Source organism: Equus przewalskii, chromosome 6, assembly GCF_037783145.1.
Source record: "Equus przewalskii isolate Varuska chromosome 6, EquPr2, whole genome shotgun sequence".
In the NCBI taxonomy this organism is placed as follows: domain Eukaryota; kingdom Metazoa; phylum Chordata; class Mammalia; order Perissodactyla; family Equidae; genus Equus; species Equus przewalskii.
This window is the reverse complement of record NC_091836.1, coordinates 48237125-48257120: the sequence shown is the minus strand read 5'-3', so window position 1 is coordinate 48257120 and position 19996 is coordinate 48237125. Positions and strand designations below refer to the sequence as shown.

The window sequence follows — 19996 nt, the reverse complement described above, 5'->3', positions numbered from 1 at the left end:
GTGTCTGTTGCAAGTATTTTCAGTGTTCTGGACAGTTCTTGATTGGCATTTAGGATGTGTTTGTTGAGTGACATCACGTGTGCCGAGGTCAGTACCAGTGACTCCCATGACAAGGAGCATGGTAATGGTAGGAAAACAGCACATTTGTGCTGAATGGAGGGAAGGGGTTTTGAAGGCAGGTGCCTAAAATGAAATACTAACACACAGGGCACAGACTACAGGCGATGTAGGAGGAAGACCCAGGAGTGGGATATGAGAGTGGTGGCCAGGGGGCACGATTACAGTAAACCAAAGACCTGTAGGAGTGACCGTTCTGACATTCATGTCTAGTATAGAAAGGCTCTACTCACAAGGAGCCAGTAACTCTGATGATCAGAACAAAGTCATAAGCCCCACAGTCTGGGGATTGAATGTAACTCCAACAGCAGGAACATCTATTTAGAAGAGAGCAAGGTTTGTCTAAGTAAGCCTCAGCCATCCTAAGAGCGCTGCAGCCTGGGTCGTGAGAGGTACAAGATCCATTGAATGCCTTTCTCAAGAGCCCATCGTTTTATATTTTGAGACATTAGTTGGTAATATCAATAATTTCCAGTGTCTTGGTGAGTCCTTGATTCTGGCTTCAGAAATTACAGGAGTAATTTGTCTATAAAAGGTCCTACCATAGTCTGAGCGTAGCAAGCAGCCCAGCAGAGGGGGTGCGCAGCCCGACAAAGTCCATCTGCCATCAGCTGTAGGGACCCCTCCTCCACCTGAACTTAACACGCATGGATTATATTACCCGTGACACGTTTTTTTCACACCAAGTGCATTGGTCACTGACTAAGTTCTCCATAGTAGGAGGGGGAGTCCTTCAAATTTTGCCTATATCTTTAGGTTAGAGGCCTCTTAAAGATTTTGTGTTACAGGGGCCCCTGGGCCAAGATTAATGCCATTAGGTCTGAGATGGCAGTATGTGTCTCAGAAATCTGAGTGAATTTATCACCCTGAGCAATGAAATAAGCCCCTGCAGACTGAGGTGTAACGTGTGCAGAGCAAGGATTTGATTTGTACTTGGGTATGTGAGGCAAGCTATCCCAGAGTTCTTGATGGCACAGGACGTGACCTTGGGTAAGGAGGTGTTGCTACTGGTGGGATGAGACAGCTAGATCAGTGGCAGTGGGCAAAGAATCTATAAAATTGTGCAGATGAGTCTGATTCTTGGCCAGGGGATTCTCTATAGCTGGCACAATTACCTGGCCTTTGACTAATCCATCCGATCCAGTCTGTGATCAGGGAGGGCCTGTTTGCTCTGATCCACAGCTCCATAGTGGACCCCATCAGGTGCGGTGGAGCACACTGTGCATAAAGTATAAGAACTCCCGGGTCATTCATGTGCTCCTAAGTCACTGCCAAAGTGGCCAATGTGTCTAAAAAGGAGGGGCCCTCCTCCATCAATCAGAGAAGAGGGGAACACACTCCCTCCTGTAGGGTGATATGCCAGAAGCGCCATTTTTGGCTCTATGCTGTAAGTACCCATCTCTTCAATGACGAGGCCTCTGGTTACCTAACTTGAGGGGTCCTGCATTCACGACCCAAGGCAAAAAGGGAAGCTGGGGGCTGGCCCCGTTGCAGAGTGGTTAGGTTCGTGTGCTCCGCTGCAGGCGGCCCAGTGTTTCGTTGGTTCGAATCCTGGGCGCGGACATGGCACTGCTCATCAAACCACGCTGAGGCAGCGTCCCACATGCCACAACTGGAAGGACCCACAACAAAGAATATACAACTATGTACGAGGGGGCTTTGGGGAGAAAAAGGAAAAAAAATAAAATCTTTAAAAAAAAAGAAAAAAAAAAAAAGGGAAGCTGGCTGTGGAGGATCATCCGCTCAGGCCCTGGGACAGCATCCATTTACAAAAAGACTCCATTAGTGGCTTCTCTAATTGTGTGCAGCACTGGATGAGAAGTTTCTGGTAGAATGCCTTGGGCAATTGATGTCCACTGTGGGAGGTCTGGAGCTCTTGGACGCATACTGGGAGGCTGCTACAACCTCTATGGGAGAGGGGCATGGGATGGAGACTCGAGTGGAGGGACTTAATCTGAGAAATTCTAGAGCCATTCGTTTCCTCATTCAAAGTCAGTCACTTTTAAGTAGCTGAACAAATAAGCAGAGCTGATAAATCTGGAACAGCTGTTGTTCATAGAATGTGCCCATGACATGGGTTCTATCACTGTTTCTGTGACCCTCTCAGCCCACAGGCCCCTGGCATTGTCTCAGGGGAATTTTCCAAAGTGGGATCTGCATGGATTTCTGAAGATGTCTCCAGATACTCAGGCACAAGTAGGCTTGAGGAGGGAAATGAAGAGCTGGAAATGCTCTATGGATAATAAGGGAAAGAACTGATGCTGAGGCACACGAATGAGGATGTCCCCAGACAGATCTCACTTGAGAGACGCCTTTTTGTTTCAGAACCACAGTATTTCTACAGACCTGTCCAGGAGCCTGATTTAAACTCAAGGACAGAGTCTGGGAGCCCTCTCACTTCACTCCTGTTCTGAGAATGAGCTGAGGGCAGGTGCAGCCCTACGGTGTGTTTCATCCAGTTAAGACAGGGTTGCAAGAAAGGCCTGTTGAGGACTGAGTCCTTCTTCTCAGTCCTGCAATCTTCCCAAGAAGGATGCTGCAGGCTAGAAAGAAGTGCTGAATGCATAAGAATCAAGGGTCAGAAGAGTTTAACATTCTCCTAACATATGAAAGTGATTCCATTATTCATTTTCTATTAACTATATAAATACATAAAATTATGTATACTTCTGAATTTTCACAAATGTATAGTAATCCTGCCACCAAAAAATGGAAAATGTGCCATCATCAAAAAGAACCCTCTTGTGGTGCCCATTTGAACGACACTCCTGCAATACATAAGTTAACATTAAAACAAGGAAGACTGGTAATTAATTTTGCTCTTTATTAAACAATATACACAATGGATTAGGCATATCCAGGAACTGCAATACAAGGACAGTAAGAAAATGCCAACAAACTGTCATTTTTGAATGGCCTCTAAATACAGAAAAACGAATATTTATAAAAAAGTTGAAGAGAAAATATTATTAGTTGATTTAAGGAAAAACCAATACTTAGTAATCTTATATACTGTTGGTGAAGGATGACTTGCAGAATTATCTCACATCAATATTCATTTCTGAAAGTTCTTAATAGAAATCCACAATCAAATGTTGCACTTTAAGAAAGATGCTTGGTAAACACAATATATTTACAAACTTCATAACAACTCTGTCATGTTTTCTAGAACAGCCTACACAAATTAATTTCCATGAAGCTTATATGACTTATATTTATATTTCTTTTTGGTGAGAATTTCACATATAATGGTGTAAGACATTTGAAGACTTTCCCATATTGTTTACATTCAGTGCTTTTTTTTTTTTTTTTTGAGGAAGATTAGCCCTGAGGTAACTACTGCCAGTCCTCCTCTTTTTGCTAAGGAAGCCTGGCCCTGAGCTGACATCCGTGCCCATCTTCCTCTACTTTCTATGTGGGACGCCTACCACAGCACGGTGTGCCAAGTGGTGCCATGTCCACACCTGGGATCCAAACTGGCGAACCCCGGGCCACCAAGAAGTGGAACATGCGAACTTAACCGCTGTGCCACCAGACCGGCCCCCATTCAAGACATTTTAATCAACTGACTCTTTATGCCTTCACTAAGAACTGGGATGACAAAAGGCTTTCCCACATTCATTACATATGTTGTTTCCTCTAGCGTGCATTCTCCCACATCCTCAAAAGTTTGCATGAAAAATAAAGGTTTTCCCACTTTCCTATCATTCATAGGTTTCTCTCCAGCATGAGTTCTTTCATATCTTCAAAGAGAACTGGAAAACCAAATGCTTCACTACATTTTGCACATTCATATGGTTTCTATCCAGTATGATTTCTTTTATGTATTTAGAAGCTTTGATGCGAACTGAAGGCTTTCCCATGTTCTTTACATGCATAGGTTTTCTCTCTAGGGTGACTTCTTTCATGTCTTTGAAGTAATCTGGGATACGTGAATGCTTCCTCACATTCCTTATATTTATGAGGACTAGCTCCTGTGTGAATCATGCTGTGTGATCAAAGGCTTGAGGGATCTGTAAAGGCTTTCCCACAATCCTTACATTCATAGGGTTTCTCTCCAGTGTGAGTTCGTTCATATTTTCGAAGATAACTGGAACAAGTGAATGCTTTACTGCATTTTTTACATTCATAGGGTTTCTCTCCAGTATGAGTTCTTTCATGACTTCGAAGATAACTGGAAGAAGTGAATGCTTTACTGCATTTTTTGCATTCATAGGGTTTCTCTCCAGTATGAGTTCTTTCATGACTTCGAAGATAACTGGAAGAAGTGAATGCTTTACTGCATTTTTTGCATTCATAGGGTTTCTCTCCAGTATGAATTCTTTCATGACTTCGAAGATAACTGGAAGTAGTGAATGCTTTACTGCACTTTTTACATTCATAGCGTTTCTCTCTAGTATGAGTTCTTTCATGTTTTCGAAGAGCAGTGGAAGAAGTGAATGCTTTACTGAATTCTTTACATTCATAGGGTTTGTCTCCAGTGTGACTCCTTTCATGTACTTGAAATACACTGAAAGAAATGAATAGTTTCTCACATTTCTTATATTTATAAGGTCCATCTCCAGTGTGAAAAATCATGTGTGATCGAAGCCTTGAGGGAGATATAAAGGCTTTCCCACATTCCTTACATTCATAGGGTTTCTCTCCAGTATGAGGTCTTTCATGCCCTCAAAGAGAACTGGGAAAACAGAATACTTTACTGCATTTTATACATTCATAGAGTTTCTCTCTAGTTTGAATCCTTTCATGTATTTGGAAAACTCGAAGAGAAATAAAAGCATTATCACATTTGTCACATCCAAAGGGTGTCCCTCTTGTGTGAATTCTTTTGTGTTTTTTTAACTTAGTGTGCAAAGGGAAGGCTTTCCCACATTCTCTACATCCATAGGGTTTCTCTCCAGTGTGGCTGCTTTCATGTATCTGAAATGAACTGGGATGAATGAAAACTTTTCCACATTCCCTACATTTATAATGTCTATCTCCACTGTGAGTGATCATGTGTACTCGAAGGTTTCTGAGAGCAATAAAGCTTTTCCCACATTCCTTGCAGTTATAGGGTTTCTTTCCACTGAGTTGTCTTTCACGCATTCGAAGAGTTCTGGGATGTCTGAATGCTTGACCACAATTTTTACATTCATAGGGTTTCTCTCCAGTGTGACTCCTTTCATGTATTTGGAATGCACTAGGAGAAACAAATACTTTCTTACATTCCTTACATTTATAAGCTCCATCTTCAGTGTGAAAGATCATGTGTGATCCAAGGTTGATGCGAGCAGTAAAGGCTTTCCCACATTCTTCACATTCATAGGGTTTCTCTCCAGTATGAGTTCTTTCATGCCTTCGAGGAACACTGGGAAAAGTGAAAGCTTTCCCACATTCCTTACATTTATATGGCTTTTCTCCATATTCTTGATAGTCATATGGTTTGCATTCAGTAAGACAGCTAATGCAGCATTTCATGGATGAATGATGCATGAAGACTTTTCCACATGGACTATATTTATACGGTATCGCTACAGTAGTTTTCTTCTTCAGATCAAGATTTGGAATATTGCTGAGGTTTTCTCCACATTGACTGCCCTCTTCATTTTCACAGAGTTTCAGTATCATACACTTTCTGTAAAAAATGAGAAGCACATTATTAATGATTCCTTTATTAACGATGTTATATTTGTTATATTTATTATAATTTGCAGGAAAAGTTAAGGTTTTCTATCTGTCTTGTCTGAATTCTCGGAAATTGAATATACTGAATGCTCTACAAGAGGATCTCACACTTGCTATTATCCAGTGATATTCACATCCAGGGTTTATTAAAACTGTTTCCAAGTGAATTATTCTGCAAAAGTTGAACCTCTAGATCACATTTTAGAAAGTATATTTGGTGAAAATTTTCTAAGAATAGCTAAAATTGAAGCACAGCTTATTTGTTTTGTTTGCTTCTTTGTAAAATTTCATAACATACGAGGATTCTCACGTGAGACACTGCTTTCTATTCTGAGTGTGACTCACCTTTGTTTTCTCACTTAGTTACTGTACTGATCTTCAACATCATGATCTTCCCACGTTTTTCCTGAAATGCAGACCCAGAAAGTTGATTCCAACTTATTGGACATTGTAGAAAAAACTTTAGATTTGAAGACCATGATGAGCTATGACCATTTCTAGTTTATTTATCTATATCTTCCCTTTCCACATTCTACATCTTGGAACAATGATGATGGATAGGAAAGACTTTTTCTCTCATTGATGCAGTGAAGGAATGTCTGCATTCTTACCTACTGAGACCAAGTTCCAGAAGGTTTCCCACATCACATCTCTGTAGAGTTTCTTCTGTGAAGGATCCAGTAAAGGCCACTCCTCTGGGGTGAAGTTCACAGCCACGTCCTCAATGACCACTGAGTCCTAAAACACCACAAATGTGTGTAGAGCAGGATGCATAAGACTGAAAGTACTGGGGAGCTATACGCCAATTCTAGGAAGGTTATGTGTGACTCTGTCATCTCCAAACATTCCATGATGTGATCATCAAAAACTGTTTTTCTGTACACACTTCCTCATCAATTTAACAGCATCATGAACACTTGGAAATTATTTACACATTTTTACTGTGATCACATTTCATATTTCTCTGTAATGGGAGGGTCGGAAGCATGTTTGAAAATGACAGAGATGCCATGCAATGAAACAAATATTAAAATTATGAAACAAAAAAGAAAGAAAACAATATCTGTGAAGCCTAGGACAACACTCTTTTAACAAGGATTAAAATACACATAACGGAAATATCTGAAGGAAAACAAAGACAGAAAGTAAGGGAGGAAACAAGAAGTAATAATCAACAAAATAGCCTAAAGTTAATCATAGCCAGCAAACTGCACATTCCAGAAACTCAGAGAACAGTAAACATGATAAACTCAAGGGCACACCAAAGAATATCACATTCAAACCACAGAGAAATAAAAGACAGAGCATATATTGAAAATGACAAAGAAGACATTTCTGAATACATTCTCTGTCAAGCAAAATTATCCATCAAAAGTAAGGTAAAAATTAAGACTTTCTGAGACAAAATTTGAGCAAATTTGTCATGAGTGCACCCACTTTGAATGAAATGTTCAAAAATTTATCAGAAAGAATGTAAAAGATAAATGTAGAGGATTAAAAAAGAAAAAATGAAGGTAAAATATTTTTTATATATTTATAATTAATAGAACAGATAACTTTGTTTAAAACAATATTAGCAAAAATTTATTTGGTAATGAGAAGCTTAAGACAAGTGAAATAAATGACAGCAATGTCACAAGGAACAGGGAAGGGGAAATTGTGAACAGTTTGTTATGAAGTACTTGCATACAATGAAGTTGTATAAAGTTATCTGGCAGAAAATGTGGGTTAGTTACAAATGTGTACTGAAACCTCAAAGGCAACCACTAAAAGAGCTTTTTAAAAAATGTGTAATTGATATGCTAAGAGAAGGGAAACAAAAGAATCAGATAAAATGCTCTATTTCAGGCAGAGAATATGGGAAAAATGTGGAAGACAAAAAAAAAACAAACAAGAGTGATTAAAAAACAGTAACAGAGGTGCTAAATATTAATCCAGCTGTATCAAAAACCACTTTAGGGGCCGGCCTGGTGGTGCAGCGGTTAAGTTTGCACATTCCGCTTCAGCTGCCCGGGGTTCACCAGTTCAGATCCTAGGTGTGGACATGGCACTGCTTGGCAAGCCATGCTGTGGTAGGCATCCCACATATAAAGTAGAGGAAGATAGGCATGGATGTTAGCTCAGGGCTAATCTTCCTCAAAAAAAAAAAACACAAAAAAACTTTAATCAACAATGGTCTCAATAAAATTGAAGGATATCATAATATCAGATTTTAAAAAACAAACAATTATATACTGTCTACAAGACACCCATTTTCAATATAAAGACACAGACTGACGTAGTGTAAAGGGATGGAGAGAAATATCTCATGCCAACACAGGTCAAAAGAGAGCTGGCATAGGTATATGAATTATAGACAATGCAGAGATACAAGGGGTATTACATACTGATGAAGAAGTCTGTTCTCCAAGCAGGCACAGCCATCCTTCATGTGTATGTGTATGACAGAGGGCTAAAATACATAAGACAGGAGCTGACAGAATGCAAGCAGAAATAGATGAATCTAGTTCAACAGCTGGAGAATTCAACAACCTCTGGGGAAAAAAGGGACATCTTAACAAATTTCAAAGAACAGAAATCATAGAAAATATGCTCTCACGCCACCTAGGCATTCATATGGAGGTCAATAACAAGATAGTTGGAAACCCGCAAGTATGTGGAGATTCAACAATACATTTCTAAGTAATATGTAAGATGAAAAAAGTCTCAAGAAAATTGAAAACTTATTTTGAACTTAATGAAATGAAATGAAATTACAACATACAAAAGATACTTGGATGCAGCAAAAGCAGTGCCTAGAGGGAAATTTATGCCAGTGAACAAATATACTGGAAAAACCAGAGATCTACAGTCATTGATATAAGCATCTACCTTAAGAAGCAATACAAAAAAGAGCAAGCAAAGTCCAAAGTAAGCACAATAAATGAAATAACCAAAATTAAAAAGGAATCAATGTCATTGTGGGAAATCAATGGAGCAAATTAAAACAAATAAACCTGGTTCTTAGACAAGACTAATAAAATTGATAAACATCTAGTCAAGATAACAAAGAAAAGAGGGAGGACAGATATTACTACTACAAAAAAGGAAAGGAGGGGGAAATGAAAATCAAAAAGGATTTGATAAAATCCAACATTCATTTATGACAAACTAGTAATAGAGCAGAACTTCCACTTCTTGAGATGGAAGACCTTTATGAATCCGTTGCTAAATTCATATCATTTTTTTCCATATGGGATGATTGTCTTGGTGAAACATCTAAAAGAATTCACAACAAGAGAAACAACTCCTAGAATTAATAAAAAAGTACAGCAAGGCTGAAGGATATGTGAGTCAATGCTTTCCTTACAGACCCACACAAATATACTCAAGTGATCTTTGATAAAGAAGGAAAAGCAAAGCAGATGAAAAAGAAATTTTTTAAACAAATAGAAGTGGGAAAATGGATATCCACATGCAAACACGCACACAATGCGTGTAGACATAGGCCATACACCTTTCACAAAAACTAAGTCAAAACATGTCACAGATCTAAATGTAAAATGCCAAAGGAATAAACTCCTAGAAGATAACAGAGAAAATCTAGATGACTTCAGGTTGCAAGATGAATTTGTAGATACAAAACCGAAACCCAGGGTCTACCAAAAAAAAAACCAAAACAAAAATTTTACTTCATTAAAATTAAAACCTCCTGCTCTCAGAAAGACAGCGTTAAGAGAATAAAAACATAATTTACAGAGTAAGAGATATTCTTTGTAAAACGCTCATCAGATAAATGAATGGTATCAGAAATATCCAAAGAACTCTTAAAACTCAACAGCCAAAGAATAACAACCCAATTAGAAAATCGGGCAAAAGATCTAACAGACAGCTCACTGAAGAAGATATATAGACAGCAAAAGAGCAATATAAAAACATGCTTCACATCAAATGTCATTAGGAAATTACAAACAGGACAACAATGAGGTATCATTCAACACTTATTAAATGGGTGAAGTGCAAAACCCTCAGAGCATCAAATACCGGTAAAGATGCAAAGCTCCAGGTATCCTCACTCTTTGCTGGTGGACACGGAATTTGCTCCACCTACAGCAGAAGACAGGAAGTTTCTTTAAAAACAAAATACACTGTTGCTACCTAGAGTAAGATACCAAAATAAGGCTCTCGGGGATTTTTTCCAAATGAGTTGGAACCTTATGTCCACACAAAACCTACACAGGAATGTTTACAGGCACCTAATTTGTAATTGGCAAGAGAGAGTTTTAAGCAAGATGTCCTTCAAGAGTCAAATACACAAAAATAATCATTGGTGCATCCGTACAATGAAATACTGTGCAGTGATAAAAATAAATGAGGTATCAAGCCATGAAAACACATGGAGGAAACTTAAAAGCCTATTGTCAAGTAAAGAAGCCAACGTGGCAAGACTATGTAGTGCATGTAGTGTATGATTCCAACTACATGACATTCTGGAAAAGACAAAAGCATGAGCCAGTAGCTTTCTACTGGTTGGGAAGAGCTTGGGGGATGGAAGGAGAGATGAATCAGTAAGTAGACTGGGCACTGAGGATTTTCAGGCAAGTGAAACTACACTCCATGATACAGAAATGATAGATCTGTCATTACACATTTATCAAAACTCATACATTGAATAGCATAAAGAGTTAATGCTAATATACACTGTGCATGGCAATGCATCAATATGGGTCAGAAATTGTAACACACAGTAATACAGAAAGTGAAAAAACAGTGCAAACTGCAGAAGCAGAGAAAAGGGTTACGTGGAAACTGTGAATTTTGATCACTTTTTCTGTAAACAAGCTGTTCTAAAAAAAACTGGAGTCTTTCAAAAACAAGATGAAGACAGACTCTTTCTAATTCACCCCTGATGAGTGAAACAAGACATTTTTCATTCAACTGATTTCAATAGGACAGAAAGGTGCTCTATGAGCCTGAGACCCATAAGGGAGGTGAAACTTCCATCAAATTCCTTGTAGGAGAGCAGAGCACTGTATCCTCTGAAAAGCGCCATGGTCACTACCAGTAGAGGCAGAACTCCAAGGTGGATGACGAGTGTCCTGGTGAGTCCTTGTATTGTAGACCTAGTAATGTACACACAAGGGTTATGTTAATTTCTCTTTTCATTATCTCTGAGTCAAGAGATTCCCAGAGTTCCCTTACCATAAAGGGTCATCTCCTAGACAATCATCCAAGTGTTTGTGAACATACACAGATGAGCCCAACTTTTTGCCAGTAGTACGATGACTGCCTGCTCTTTGGTTGCCTCTGGTGACACAAGTTTGGTTCTTCATCAGGGATGTCCCAATTAAGGAATGAAGAGCAGCAACTCTCCACTGAGCTCCATCATGTACAAATGTGTAATGTCATCAAAGTCTATGCACTCCCCAGTGCTGTGTGTTCAATTAATCCCCAGGAACTACCCAGGGAACCAAGGTGTCTGGGAGAGGGGTGGCCTCCTCCACCACCCTAGCATTGTTCAATGAACTGAAGAAAGGCGATGCCCCTCAGCAGGTGGCATACGCTGCACGGCCAGGGCTGGGCTCCTTCACATCACAGGCAGGTGTCGGTAGCCAGGCTGAGCTGGCAGGGGACTGTTTCCAGCACCAAAGGCATAACAGGTGCCTTGTCGAGGGTCACATGCTGAGCGCTTCTCAGAGCCTCTATTTTTAACAGATCTCAGTATGAGAGGATGACAGCAGCTCTAATGGCAGACAATGTGGGACATGGGGCAGTTTCTTGCATCAGAAGCCTATGGACAACTTAAGGTCCTCCTCTGGGAGCCTCACATCACTGCCATCAGGGTCAGAGGCCTCCATGACAACTGGTTGCTTTCTAGAGTTTAACGGACCTGGGCTTAAGTCTGGTTTGAAATAATCCCTTTAATGGTCCAAACTCAGACTGTGGTGTTGTCCACTACAACCCAGAGGGTCAGGATCTTTGTTGCAACGCATGCAGGGGTGACAGCAGCAGCAAAGTGACTTAAGGGTCCTGGTGAGCCCTATGGAATCTCAACACCTACTGGCTGCTTTTTCCTGTCTCTTCTTTCTCTCTGAAATAATTGCTCTTTAAGGAGTGGCTATCTAATGGGTTTACCTCATTCACAGAACATAATCATCCTCATAACCCTACACATCCCCTAATGTCAAGGCAACCCCAGCCTCAGTTTCACCATCACTGTAAACACCCAGATTCTGCCCCAGACATAGCACATGGCCTACAATAAGGATGGTGCCATTATCACACTCCTGCTTCCCAAGGACAAAGAATTATCAAAACTGTGAACTCAGAGTCCTCTGCAATTACAACCCAGGCTTGGTGGGGTCAACAGTGCAACACAGGGCAGCATGGCGCACAGGAGGAGCTGCCCAGCATGCAGCCCACAGTGCAGGAGCCTCCAGGCTTTCTCATCAGCCTGTCCAGGTAAGAAGGCCCAGGGGAAAAGGGAGGGCGAGGCTTAAGTGTTCAGAAGTCAAACAGCAAATATGTGGACCCTGGCCACTCATTACAAGAAGAGATGGGGGAAGAAAAGAGGCATTCACACTGGCTTGTTTTTACATAAAGAAGCACTAACAGGATGGTGAAGCAGTGAGCAACACTGGTCATGTGAGGGAGGCTGGAGTCAGAGCAGAGGAGCGGGGCAGGACGAGCAGGCGGGGAGTCTCCTTAAGTGAGTTTCCTCTCTTAGGAAATTTTTAGACCTTTGCATGCACTATCTATTTAAAATAAGAGAAATTCATATACACTATATTTTCTTATGCTTGGTCTTTATTTTTAACTAACTTCTGCTTTATAAAATTAACTTAATTTTAACATCTCTACATAGGAAACCACTCCGATATAATCCTTTAAACACTAATGGATATAAAACAGCAGACGATACAAAATTTACCAATGTTTTTCCAGCAAAAAGGACAAGGGGCATTATAGCCTGTCCGTCCACTATATTCACACTGGGAATATTTTTAGGAAGGAGTAGCAGATTGTAATGCATAAGGCGTTTGCAATTAAGCCCTGTGATAAACTAGGAACTCCCAGGATTTACATAAGCTTTGACCTGGTTCCTCATATCACTGCAAATAGAAATTCAAGTGCTTCTTCCTCGCATCCATTAAAATAGGAATTCGTTTGCCTTAGGAATAATATAGCCTTTTAAATGTCAAAGCTTTGTAGGAACATGGACACAAAAACTGACCTAAAATTGGAAAACGCACATGACAACTTAGGTACACCCGTCTCACATCATGAGACTCTCTTGCCTAAATGGACCCAAACTTCTATTAGGTTCAACAATTTTCTTGTCTTACATCATATCTCTCAATCAACTTTATTTTATTTTATTATTTTTTTAACTTTTATTTTTTTAGAGGAAGATTAGCCCTGAGCTAACTGCTGCCAATCCTCCTCTTTTTGCTGAGGAAGGCTGGCCCTGAGCTAACATCCGTGCCCATCTTCCTCTGCTTTACATGTGGGATGCCTGCCACAGCATGGCTTGCCAAGCAGTGCCATGTCCGCACCCGGGATCCAAACCGGTGAACCCCGGGCCGCCGAGAAGCGGAACGTGCACACACAACCGCTGCACCACCAGGCCAGGCCCTCAACTTACATTTTAAAACCCCAAGTGCTAATGGAAACTAGAATCAAAGGGCAGCAATCTTTAATTCATAAAGGAATCCAAGGACAGAATATTTATTCAAATCAGCTCATAGAAGCAGCCTGCTTGCCTATCGTTCAGAAGGAAAACTCACATTCAGAAAGTTGACCATATTCCCAAACTTGGGGTCTAGACTCTCCTGGTTGAGATGTAACCCCTGGAGTGGGTCAGTCCCTGGTGAAGGAGGGTGGGGACCCCAGAGCAGCCACAGAAATGCACTCTGGGAGCCCCACACACACTCCCTCTCCTGTGAGCATGGAAGCACTGCCTCCCCCAGGCTCCCATTCTCACATGGGAGGAAACTCTCAGTCAGATTCAGTTTAAGCTTCTGACCCACATGAACTCCAAATTCATGAACGCTTTGTCCACAGGACACAACACCTGATCTTCACAGACTTCCTCACTGTGCACAGATTACACTCTCAGTGCACCTACAGTGTGGGTGCAAAACTCAAACAATGTCTAAAATGTCCAGGCCTAAGGAACCAACCACAACCTCAGAAAGGGCATCATTCCCCACCCCATGAGCACGTCCATCCCTAGCTTTCCAGGGCTCTGCAGCTCCTCTCAGGACAAAGGCTCCTTCCATGGGGGTGTGAGCAGTAGGACACCTGCAGGGGGAGGCTCCCCAGGAAGGACAACTGGGCCTTCAAGGCTTTCCCTCTGCAGGCCCAGGGGGGCCTTAGCTTGGGTCTCTGACTGTGTTGCTCTGCTCAACACTGGAGCTGCTTTGGAATCTCTTTGTCATTTTAAGCGACATAAACCCAGTGTTTGAATAATCTAACAAAGTCACTTAAACTTTGCTTTTCCAACACAAGGCTGGGTAGAAGTGTGGGTTGCACCCCATGTGCAGCTAGATCAGGCTGTACAGAAACGTGGGTGATGCTCCATTTACAGCTAAGGGTCCCACCAAACTGCTGTCAGCTCTCAGGAAATAACAATGGCTACTATGAGGAATGTTCCATTAGACAAGATCATTTAAGAAATGCACTTAAAAACAAAGCTTCAAAGTTCCAAAAATAGATCACTGAATGTTTCATTGCAAAAACTTAATGAAAAATTAAAGATATAAGATGTACCTAAAACAAGACTACATGACCATAAACTAAAGTTCACCAAGTTAATGGCCTGACACCCCCATATCTACCGTCAAAAGAAGGCCCCCACACAGGCCCTTTTCTTATTTTTTTTTAATGTATTTTTTTTCCTTTTTCTCCCCAAAGCCCCCCGGTACGTAGTTGTATATTCTCAGTTGTGGGTCCTTCTAGTTGTGGCATGTGGGACGCCACCTCAGCGTGGCTCAGTGAGCAGTGCCATGTCCGCACCCAGGATCCAAACCGACAAAACACTGGGCCACCTGCAGCGGAGCGCGCGAACTTAACCACTCAGCCATGGGGCCAGCCCCTATGGGCCCTTTTTAATGTTGATGGGACTCTGAGGGATTTTTAGCAAATGACTATGGAATTCCCTTAAACAGCCAATAGAAACTACAATTAAAATTAGTGGGAAAATTTCCCAAATTTTGGTAAATACCAGACCTACATACTCTACTCTAAACCCTACTTGGAGCCTGCAGCTGGGATCCTGGGAGAACTGGCAACAGCCGGCTTTGGGTGAGAATTCTTACAGAGCCAGCTCTCCTGGACCACTGTCTGCAGGGCCCAGTCAAGAGAGGGAAATAAGATTTCACAGTCCCTTCCTTTCCACATCCAAACCAACTGGTTATTGATCCTTTCTCTCACAAGAACAGGTAGTGCCTTCTTGCTGTTCTTGTTTTATGTCCTAAAACCTGGTTTGGGTTTCTGCCTGCTGGAGACACCAAGTTGTCACTTCTTTCTTGGGGCTATCTTTGGGAGTGAGTCTAGATCTTTTGAAGATAATGTCTTTGCATGGTCCTTGGGGACACTTCTTGAGTTTGAGCTTTTTCAGTATTGCCAGAAGTATTCATTGCTTGTTGCTGCTTGTCCTGAATGAAACCTGGGAAGATATTCTAATGGACTTAATAACTTTATAACCAGAAATGTGGCCAAACTGCAAACTGATATGCAGAGCCTGATAGAATTTTTTTTTTCCTTCTCCCCTAAGCTAAATGTACCCAGAGGAGAGAAAAACATTCCAACATTGGTGGATGAGTGTCAGTCCTTTAGCATCCAGGCTACAACCCAATTCTTTGAGGAACAGAGAGCAACTGTCCTGGCCTCCCCAATCCTTACAGAACTAGAAATGCAGCTCTAGAGGCAGTCAAATTCCTTTAGCAATCCCAAAACCTCTCCTTTCCAACTCAAGGCTTATAAATGATTGGCCTTAGGAGATCAAAGTCCTTCTTGGACAAACTGGCATCCGTTCCCCATGCCTCTGAGACGTAAATGTGAAAGTATGAACTCAGGGAGGTCATCCTTACCAGAAGAAAAATGAAAGGGGGAAAGGTCGTTTGAAACTTGGACAAATAAAATCTTTTTAGTGTTTCTCCACAGATATTAGTGAAAGGCTTTAGCCATCTGAGCAGGGAATCTGAACCTATTCCATCTACCAGGAGAACAACTTAGACCCAACTTCTTAATAACCAGTGAATTTTAAATTATCACACCAGTCTCAAGGGTAAAATTTTAAAATGAGAACTGTAAGGTCTCTGTTTATCTTTGTTGGTATGTTTTGTAGATATGTGGTATTTTTCCACCCGTGGGTGGTATCAGCAAAGTTAATTTGTAAGTAGTTCTACTTAACTGACTTAAACAAAGAGCTTAGTATTCACAAAGTTCTCAAAAATATAATATAAACTAACCCAAATGTTTTTCAGGTTCACATGATCTGGGAAAATACTCAGTATTAAAACTGGTTTTCAGTTAGTTGATTTAATTAAAATAGACAAGTCTTTAGAGTTAGCAACACTGAATATAATGCAAACATCCAACTATTCTTCCACCTGAGTTTATTAATCAAATGACGTCATGTTATCTCTCACGAAATTTGTCAGCAAGAAGAATTAGTTTAGGATGATGTCTTTTTCTAATGTCTAATGAAGTTTTCTGGGTCATCCAAACATAGTTGTTAATAACAGGCAAATTAAAGAGATGTAAGATAAAATGTCCCAAGTGTACTTTTTTAATAGTCTCCTGAAATCATTTTGGTAGCCTATAACCTTAAAGTTTTGCTGAGTTCAATTAAATGAGTTCAGTTAAATTCACTGAATATCCAGATCATTTCCAAATAAGAAAAATACTGAAATATTAATTACTGAATATAGATTTATCCACTTTTTGCTTCCTTCTACAGACGAATTAAAGATATTTGGGTCTGTCAGAACACACGTCTTGTGCCATGCTGAAAAGTCTACTGATATTACTACTACTACTACTAGATATTACAAAAAGTATTTACAAGTCTGCTAAGCCACAGAATGCTAATGTAAAAGATAGTTCATAATTGCTTGCTTCTTAGTCTTCACTAGAAATTAAAAATTTCTAAGGGCTAAAAGTTCTAATATATCTAATTAAAACTACTAAAAATAACAAGGAAAAGGAATTTTTTGTGTGGTCAGGGTTGGCTAAGATTGGAATAAATTTAATTAAGTAGCTGAGTTTTAATATCAAAAGTAAGATGCTGCAAAATTAGTATTTGGTTTTCTCGCCGTTAAAAGGACAATGTTTTCTTGAACTGTTGGTCTCATCTTGATAATCAGAAATTAGAAAAGGTTTGTTGCTTTCCTTACTAATTAAACTGCCTACCTAGAAGAAAAACAAATCTTGCATCTTGTCAAAACAATCACCTGTGTTCCATGTGGTCTTCATCAGGTCTTTGTTTACTTAAACCCAGTACTGGATATTAAAAGAGCTACATTTTGCTCACAAGTATGTAAACTTCTGTATTTGCCTTTGAAATCTTTCATGTCACGTTGGTCAAATAGATAATTAAATACTTCGTTTCATAATGATCTGTGATCCTACTTAGGCAAGTATCTAAAACCTTTTGATATTTCTGACAAATTTCCCAAAAATCCAATTCTAAATGAAGCCTTTTTGACTTTGAATTAACTCTGACTTTTCCAGAAGGCCCCTGGAACATTTCAAAGTATTTGTTCTCTCTCCTTATAGAAAGGGAGATGTTAAACTAATTAGGCTTATTTCATATGTCAAAGTACGTGGGAGGCATCGTCAAATAGGAGGTAACACTAAACCTTTATGTTGTGTCTGTGTAGGTATCTGTTCTAAGTGTTCCAGAAGTTGTGTGTAATTCCTGGAAATCTGATCTGTTCTGGGACAATGTCAACAAAGTTCCAGTTATTATCTTAAAATGCTATATGTTACCAAAATAACAAATTTTCCTTGTCAGTCTATTATAAGGAACTCTCATCAGATCTTTAACCATGGGCATTTTTAAGTCTTTTGTCACTTACAGTTATTGTTTTACACTGATGTTTTCACAAGTGTTCCTGAAAAAGTGCTTTATCTTCAAGGAGATTCAAAGAAAGAACTCTTTGACAAGTGTAACTTTCTGATGACTTTAAGACTGTAAAAATGAACTGATAAGAATACGAATTGCTCTGAAATCTCCTTGGAAGATACTCCATCAGGTCCTCCTCACTACACAGATGACAGCCAAACTTCAGGGACTTGAACCTTAGATATACCCCTCACAGCTGAAGAAGGCTCCTCCTGACATCTGGGCCTGTGCAGATGTCGGAGACCTCCACATCAGATTGACAAGGGAGAGAAACAGCTGACAGATGTAGACTGCTTCACCCTAAGATGTCAGATCAAGATTTCCTACTTTAGCTAAACACAAAACCCTTCCTTCTTTCTCCCTTTCCTTTTTTTTGAGGAAGATTAGCCCTGAGCTAACTACTGCCAGTCCTCCTCTTTTTGCTGAGTAAGCCTGGCCCTGAGTTAACATCCGTGCCCGCCTTCCTCTACTTTATATATGGGACACCTACCACAGTAAGGCCTGTCAAGTGGTGCCATATCCGGACCCGGGATCTGAACCAGCCGAACCAGCGAACCCTGGGCCGCTGAGAAGCGGAACGTGCGAATTTAACTGCTGCGCCACCGGGCCGGCCCCTTTCCCTTTCCTTTAGTCTGGCATGGGCCTGGAAAGGTAACACCATCATCTGTATGTCCCAGGCCATTGCTAAGAAGGGTCATCTCTGGAATTTACACCAACTTTTTATTTCAGGCTAGTAGAAAATCTGATGCCTGGCTTGAATGGCAAATGCAACAATCCCTGTGAATGAATCCATCCACTAGCAAGGCCACCTTAGTGAGAGCGGTATCTGCCCTTACAGGATTTATCTTTGTCTGTAGTGGTTATCTTTCTCCTTGGGCCTATGAATGCCCGGACGGCTGCTGCATAACTGGGCAAGACCTCTGAGGTTATCTGACTGTTCCCCTAACTTTTCACAGGTGAACTCAGACATCTCACTGGTTGACTCTCCTGAATTTACATCATTGAGTTGGAAAGGACCTACCAGGAGGCATTCAGGACTCAGGATTCACTTCCTTTGACAGGGCCACACTAACCTGGTTAGGAGTAAAGGTAAATGAGAATATAATCTGAAAACCTCTCCTTAGCTCTTGAAGACATTGCAAACCCATTGCTAAGACAAGAGCTGCCCAACAAAGATCCTTAGACTCTCTGGCCACAGTTGTCCTTGGCACCAGGACAGCCCTTGATTCTCTCTTAGCTGAGCAGGGAGGTGTCTGTGCTGTGGCCACCACCACCTGCTGCTCCTGAATGAACACTCCTGGGGAAGCTGAAACTCAATTACGGAATATCACAGAGCAAGCCACCTGTCTTTTTTTGAAGGTGACTCCTTCAATGTGGTATTTCTTTCACTAATTTGATTTGATTGGTTTGGGTCTTGGGGACAATGGCTCCAAAGTGCACCCCAGATATTCAGAACTATCCTGTTTATTATAATCAAAATAAACTCCCTGGTGCACTGTGTTCTCTCAAAACCTTTAAATGCAGGTTTGCAGCCATTAACCACCAATCAAATGATCTCCCTAAGACTGGAACCTCAGACAGGAAGGAAGAGATGACCGACTTAAAGACTGTAAACCTGAAGCCTTGACCTGTGAATGTCACAGGGGTTAAGGAAAAATGTCATGACCTCTGGATGCCACCCAAAGGAACAACAAAATCTGAGAGGATTTCACAGTGGTAGCTGAGAGTGGCACTAATGCCTGAAAGGACAATCACATCTCTCAGTTAAGCCAAGATTCTCATCAAAAAGGAGAAACTGTAGAGGCTGGCCCAGGGGCATAGTGGTTAAGTTCACGTGCTCCGGTCTGGCAGCCCAGGCTTGGCACGTTCAGATCCCAGGAACAGACCCAGCACCACTCATCAAGCCATGCTGTGGTGGCATCCCACATAAAACAGAGGAAGATTGGCACAGATGTGAGCTCAGTGACAATACTCCTCATCAAAAAGAGGAAGATTGGTAACAGATGTTAGCTCAGGGCCAATATTCCTCACAAAAAAAAACAAGGAAGAAAACAAACAGCTACATCCTTTCTAAAAAAAATAAAATAAAAGGGGGGAAGT

General features: G+C 40.8%; 2 protein-coding genes across 9 annotated transcripts in view; one reads left to right on the top strand and one right to left on the bottom strand.

The window, feature by feature from the left end:
- Positions 1-19996, top strand: part of LOC103545992 (zinc finger protein 709-like) — a 515885-nt gene that overhangs the window by 340759 nt on the left and 155130 nt on the right. The window lies entirely within an intron of this gene.
- Positions 2922-19996, bottom strand: part of LOC103564870 (putative KRAB domain-containing protein ZNF788) — a 34951-nt gene continuing 17876 nt past the window's right edge. For 3 of the 8 annotated variants that reach the window (XR_011541463.1, XR_011541462.1, XM_070625467.1), the window contains 4 exons: positions 9808-9870; positions 6396-6522; positions 6130-6190; positions 2922-5734 (listed from right to left, as the gene is read on the bottom strand). Coding sequence is in view for 4 of the 8 variants with exons in the window: in XM_070625467.1 (XP_070481568.1) it covers positions 6144-6190; positions 6396-6522; positions 9808-9870 (237 nt within the window). In the remaining 4 variants the exon portion in view is untranslated. Of the gene's footprint in view, positions 5735-6129; positions 6191-6395; positions 6523-8171; positions 8258-9807; positions 9871-19996 lie in introns of all 8 variants that reach the window. The other 5 variants (XR_011541465.1, XM_070625465.1, XR_011541464.1 and 2 more) reach the window with 5 other exon arrangements.